Raw genomic sequence first — 6,194 nt, forward strand, 5'->3', positions numbered from 1 at the left:
CTGGGTTGGTAGAAGGAGACAGGGGAGGAGAGAGAGACAAACATTTAAATCAAATGAATATCTTTTCATTAGTGACTTCTCACCAGTGATGTCATCATAACCAGTAACCTGTTCCTATCCTGGCCCAGCCTGACCCTGACATATAGCATCAGGCCTGTTGAGTTGACTTGGGTAACAGAGAAAGGGAGGGGCGAGAGAGGAGGGTTGGGGAGAGAGAAAGGGAGGGGAGAGAGAGGAGGGTTGGGGAGAGAGAAAGGGAGGGGAGAGAGAAAGGGAGGGGTGAGAGAGGAGGGTTGGGGAGAGAGAAAGGGAGGGGAGAGAGAGGAGGGTTGGGGAGAGAGAAAGGGAGGGGAGAGAGAGGAGGGTTGGGGAGAGAGAAAGGGAGGGGAGAGAGAAAGGGAGGGGAGAGAGAAAGGGATGGGTGAGAGAGGAGGGTTGGGGAGAGAGAAAGGGAGGGGAGAGAGAAAGGGAGGGGTGAGAGAAAGGGAGGGGAGAGAGAAAGGGAGGGGAGAGAGAAAGGGAGGGGGAGAGAGGAGGGTTGGGGAGAGAGAAAGGGAGGGGAGAGAGAAAGGGAGGGGAGAGAGAAAGGGAGGGGAGAGAGGAGGGTAGGGGAGAGAGGAGGGTAGGGGAGAGAGGAGGGTGGAGGAGAGAGGAGGGTAGGGGAGAGATGGGGAATGTGTTTACACATGGGTGTTGTTGCACCATACCAACGATAAGCCTGTCTTCCCCATCACATCATGAAAGGTCATGTTGATGTTCATTTAACCTCTGTCTCTCTCTTCCTCTGACTCCTCCCTTTCTCCTTCCTTTCTCTCTCTCTCTTTCTCCTCAGATCTCCAGGCTCAAAGCGTCAGTCCACCAGGTAGGTAGAGTATAAATCTACAGTGATTATAGCAGTTCAATATTAGTCAACTTTATTATCCCACATGGAGAAATTCATGTGTCCATACAAACCATTCTAAACCCCAATAACAAGTAGTGTTTTATGGAACTACTAATACTTGTCAACCACAAAGCATCACTGCTGTTAGAATAACAGAATCACTGTCATCATCTGTCCTCACCACTGTGTTTTCCTCTCTGCTGTTTACAGCTGAACAATCAGTCAGACTGGTGAATGCGACCACTTCCTGTTCTGGGACAGTGGAAGTCTTCTACAGAGGAGAGTGGTTGGGTCTATGTCCTAGTTGGTGGAGCATGATAGAGGTTAATGTTGTGTGTAGAGAGCTGGACTGTGGGACTCCTGTATCTGAATCTAGAGGACCTCTGATTGGAGATGAAAGAAGAGGAGTCGCACTATATGGTTGTCGTGGAAACGAGTCTTCTATTGGACAGTGTGTCATGATAGGAGGACCTGGTTACTGTCTTAGGGGATATTATCATCGTGTGACCTGTTCAGGTGAGAGACTGGTCATATTGAGAGATTTATATATATACAATATACAATATTACCATGTATCATGAATTATGTGTTTTTATTTCATTTAAATAGAGGGAGAGATGTCAGATGTATTTAAACATTATATTTGTGTTTGTCATATTGGTTTATGGGAGATGTTCATGGGCAGATCATTGTAGTTCAGATGGTACTGAAGTGAAGCTGCCTGATGGATGTCCAGCTGTTTATTTTCTATAAAGTGAAGTGAACTTATTCCTGTCTCCTGCCTGCATTATTCCCAACCCGATCCTGAGTGACTAAGAACCCATTTCTACCTCTTACAGTATCAAACATAGCAAACTACTATCTTTTATCCAACATATTTGTGTTTAGTCCTTGACAGTGTCATCAACAAAACTGATTGAATGTTCAACCAACTCTTTTTCTCCAGAGTCTGTGCGGCTTGTGGATGGAGCTGGTCTCTGCTCTGGGAGAGTGGAGGTGAAGTCCAATCAGTCCTGGGCCTCAGTGTGTGAAGCTGACTTTGACCGGCAGGATGCAGAGGTAGTCTGTAGGGATGTTGGCTGTGGGGCTCCTGCAGCTCTACAGACCTGGGATAAAGAGTTCCAGTGTAAAGGCAAAGAGTCCCTTCTCCTGGACTGTGACACCTCAGACAGAAAACACAAGACCTGCCTACCTGGTAATGCTGTTGGACTCACCTGCTCAGGTAAGAAACAGTTTGTCACTCAATCAACATTGTTTCTCACCTGGAGTGAAGAATATGAGAGAAAATATAGGTGTGTTTTAGTGAGAAAATAGTCAGATTACTGTCTCTCTCTCTCTTCTTTTCTCAGAGCCTGATGATGTGAGGCTGGTGGGAGGAGGTAGTCGCTGTGCTGGTGGAGTGGAGTGGTACGACCAGGGAGAGTGGAGGACTGTGGGAACTTTCTCTGACGTGATGTCTATAGCTGTAGTAGTGTGTAGACAGATGGGTTGTGGCTCCAATGTTTCAGTACTTCCTGGAAACACCAATAGAGGGTTTGCAGTTTACTGTTCTGGGTCTGAGTCTTCACTGAGGGAGTGTTTTAGAAGTTATGATCTCCGTCCTAGACTCACAGTGATCTGCTCAGGTAATAACAACATATTATAATTATATTCAACTGATTTCCTTCATTCATACAACTTCCTCTGCACCTCTCATGATGACTGTTTAACTTGTCAGTCTGCTTTACTAAATAGATCACTCAGTCAAGTAGGAATCAAATACAACTTAAATATCCCAGAATGCTTTTGTATTTGAGTGTTACCTCAGTGAACGTCTCTACTCACTACCACTGTCACATGTCATGTTATTGTCACATCTAAATGAGGAAAGTAGTTGAGGAGCTACGTTTTCTTTTTCTCTCCTCTTGTTCCAGATGTCCTGCTTAAGCCTGATATCAACATATGTTGTCTCAGTGACTGTAGGCCCACTACTCATGTTGCCCTGTGAGGGAGGGTGGCTGGCACTGTTACATGCTGATGTTATTGTCATATCTATAGGAAACTAGTTGAAGAGGTTTGTCTTGTTCTCTTTTATTGTTACAGATCTCCTGGTCCAGCCTGATATCTACCTGACTGACCCAATGGGAGGGGTCTTCAGGGGCCACCAGGGGCCTGAGATGTTCAGGGGCTACAACTTCACCATCACCTGCTCCACTCAACCACAGTACCCAGGAGGCTCCTTCCTCCTCACGTTCACCGGCTCCAACAGAACCCAGATCCAGCCAGCTGTCAATCACTCTGCTGCCTTCCTCTTCCCTGCTGCAGATGACTCCCACCAAGGGAACTACAGCTGTGTTTATGAGAATTATGTTTTCTCTCATAACTTCTCCTCTGAGAGTGAGCTCCTCTCCCTCACCATCACAGGTAACTGAACATGAACCAGACTTATAACTTTGTCATTGACAGATTTCCCACAGATCTATGTGATGATGATCAGTCCCCTCATCAAAGGTGTTTCTGTTTGCAGCCTCTCCTCTGCCAGCCTTCATCATCAGACACGTTGTAGTGCTGCTGATCCTACTGACAACAATCACCACCTCCTACCTGTACTACAAGGTAAAGACATTTACTCAGACGTTACAAGTCATTTAAACTAGAGGGAGAGGGAGGGAGAGAGAATGGAGATACTAGAGAGTAAATGTCTGACTGTTGGTGCTGTGTCTCTCTAGCCCACCAGGAGGCAGAAGAGAGTGAACAGGGTGAGCAGCATGGATCTTTATGTCAATGCCATGGAGATGGTCTCTCTGAGCTCCAGAGCTGAAGCTGGACCGGGAGAGGAGAGAGCAGCCCAGGGGACGGAGGAGGAGTAGAATGAATCTGACCCTACATACTGATCTTAGGTCAGTTGTGTGTTTTAAATCGATGGTCAGCAGTGGATTGGTGTTTAAAATGTGGTGACAAACCTGAAGTGGTTCTAATTTTAATAACAAGGTCAGAATTAGTTTATCTTTCTAGAACCTTGGAAGAAATCTAAAAGTAGTGACTGCAACCACCATTATTAATTTAGTTTGGTTTTTACCACCAGAGAAACATGGGGTTCTGGGTAGCATGGGGTTCTGGGTAACAAGGGGTTTTGGTAACATGGGGTTTTGTGTAACATGGTGTTTTGGGTGACATGGGGTTTTGGTAACATGGTGTTTTGGGTATCATGGGGGTTTGGGTAACATGGGGTTTTGGTAACATGGGGTTTTGGGTAACATGGGGTTTTGGTAACATGGGGTTTTGGGTAAGATGGTGTTTTGGGTAACATGGGGTTCTGGGTAACATGGGGGTTTGGGTATCATGGGGTTCTGGTAACATGGTGTTTTGGGTATCATGGGGTTCTGGTATCATGGGGTTTTGGGTAACATGAGGTTTTGGGGTAACATGGGGATTTTTGGTAAATGGGGTTTTGGGTAACATGAGGTTTTGGGGTAACATGGGGTTTTGGGTAACATGGGGTTTTGGTAACATGGGGTTTGGGGTAACACAGGGTTTTGGGTAACATGGGGTTTGGATAACATGGGGTTTGATTATTTTAAGAGAGTAGCTCAGTAATGGCTATTTTGTGTTCCAGAATGCTTTCTGCTTTTGTCTTCATCTTATTTAGTGTCTCTTAGATTCTTTATCTTATTTAGTGTCTCTTAGATTCTTTATCTTATTTAGTGTCTCTTAGATTCTTTATCTTATTTAGTGTCTCTTAGATTCTTTATCTTATTTAGTGTCTCTTAGATTCTTTATCTTATTTAGTGTCTCTTAGATTCTTTATCTTGAAGTGTTTCCATTATTCATCCAGGTATTATTATAAATCATATTTTCCTCGTTGTTTTGGTTTGTTGTTGGTATATATATGGAGATAGTGATGCTATTGATTAAAAATGTTATGATATTGATTATTGATTATGAAGTAGATTGTTGTTATGATGTTGGTCTCTAAACTGCCATGTCATCAACTGAATGCTTTTAATAAAATTACAGGCTGTCAGTCTTGTGTGATTTAATTATTAGACAGACTACAACATACAGTATGAATTAACTGAGATCAGTCTGTGTGATTCCCTCTTGGACAGACTACAACATACAGTATGAATTAACTGAGATCAGTCTGTGTGATTCCCCTCTGGACAGACTACAACATACAGTATGAATTAACTGAGATCAGTCTGTGTGATTTAATTATTAGACAGACTACAACATACAGTATGAATTAACTGAGATCAGTCTGTGATTCCCCTCTTGGACAGACTACAACATACAGTATGACTGAGATCAGTCTGTGTGATTTAATTATTAGACAGACTACAACATACAGTATGAATTAACTGAGATCAGTCTGTGTGATTCCCTCTGGACAGACTACAACATACAGTATGAATTAACTGGAGATCAGTCTGTGTGAGACAGACTACAACATACAGTATGAATTAACTGAGATCAGTCTGTGTGTGGACAGACTACAACATACAGTATTTACAGTATGAATTAACTGAGATCAGTCTGTGTGATTCCCCTCTGGACAGACTACAACATACAGTATGAATTAACTGAGATCAGTCTGTGTGATTCTCTTGACAGACTACAACATACAGTATGAATTAACTGAGATCAGTCTGTGTGATTCCCTCTTGGACAGACTACAACATACAGTATGAATTAACTGAGATCAGTCTGTGTGATTCCCTCTTGGACAGACTACAACATACAGTATGAATTAACTGAGATCAGTCTGTGTGATTCCCTCTTGGACAGACTACAACATACAGTATGAATTAACTGAGATCAGTCTGTGTGATTCCCCTCTTGGACAGACTACAACATACAGTATGAATTAACTGAGATCAGTCTGTGTGATTCCCTCTTGGACAGACTACAACATACAGTATGAATTAACTGAGATCAGTCTGTGTGATTCCCCTCTTGGACAGACTACCTCTGGTACCAAACATCTACATGTAACAGTTAGTGTAGTAGGGTTTCTCACAGTATCTACCTCTGGTACCAAACATCTACATGTATCAGTTAGTGTAGTAGGGTTTCTCACAGTATCTACCTCTGGTACCAAACATCATGTAACAGTTAGTGTAGTAGGGTTTCTCACAGTATCTACCTCTGGTACCAAACATCTACATGTATCAGTTAGTGTAGTAGGGTTTCTCAGTATCTACCTCTGGGTACCAAACATCTACATGTATCAGTTAGTGTAGTAGGGTTTCTCACAGTATCTACCTCTGGTACCAAACATCTACATGTATCAGTTAGTGTAGTAGGGTTTCTCACAGTATCTACCTCTGGT

At 43.3% G+C, this 6,194-nt stretch overlaps 1 protein-coding gene across 1 annotated transcript; it reads left to right on the plus strand.

Moving 5' to 3' along the window:
• Window positions 1-1,087: 1,087 nt before the first annotated feature.
• LOC127918588 (deleted in malignant brain tumors 1 protein-like) lies at window positions 1,088-4,244 on the plus strand. The gene is made up of 6 exons (XM_052501861.1): window positions 1,088-1,399; window positions 1,830-2,105; window positions 2,233-2,508; window positions 2,966-3,286; window positions 3,390-3,478; window positions 3,592-4,244. The coding sequence occupies exons 1-6, from the start codon at window positions 1,198-1,200 to the stop codon at window positions 3,730-3,732; spliced, it is 1,305 nt and encodes a 434-aa protein (XP_052357821.1). The 5' UTR covers window positions 1,088-1,197; the 3' UTR covers window positions 3,733-4,244.
• Window positions 4,245-6,194: the final 1,950 nt, after the last annotated feature.

This window comes from Oncorhynchus keta, unplaced genomic scaffold (genome assembly GCF_023373465.1).
Source record: "Oncorhynchus keta strain PuntledgeMale-10-30-2019 unplaced genomic scaffold, Oket_V2 Un_contig_14578_pilon_pilon, whole genome shotgun sequence".
Lineage (NCBI taxonomy): Eukaryota > Metazoa > Chordata > Actinopteri > Salmoniformes > Salmonidae > Oncorhynchus > Oncorhynchus keta.

What these genes read in the sequence shown, in the direction of transcription:
- LOC127918588 (XM_052501861.1), top strand. Translation starts at nt 1,198, where the DNA reads ATGATAGAGGTTAATGTTGTGTGTAGAGAGCTGGACTGTGGGACTCCT. An exon ending in CCTCTCCCTCACCATCACAG is followed by an intron (nt 3,287 to 3,389) that starts GTAACTGAACAT and finishes TTCTGTTTGCAG; the next exon opens with CCTCTCCTCTGCCAGCCTTC. An exon ending in CCTCCTACCTGTACTACAAG is followed by an intron (nt 3,479 to 3,591) that starts GTAAAGACATTT and finishes GTGTCTCTCTAG; the next exon opens with CCCACCAGGAGGCAGAAGAG.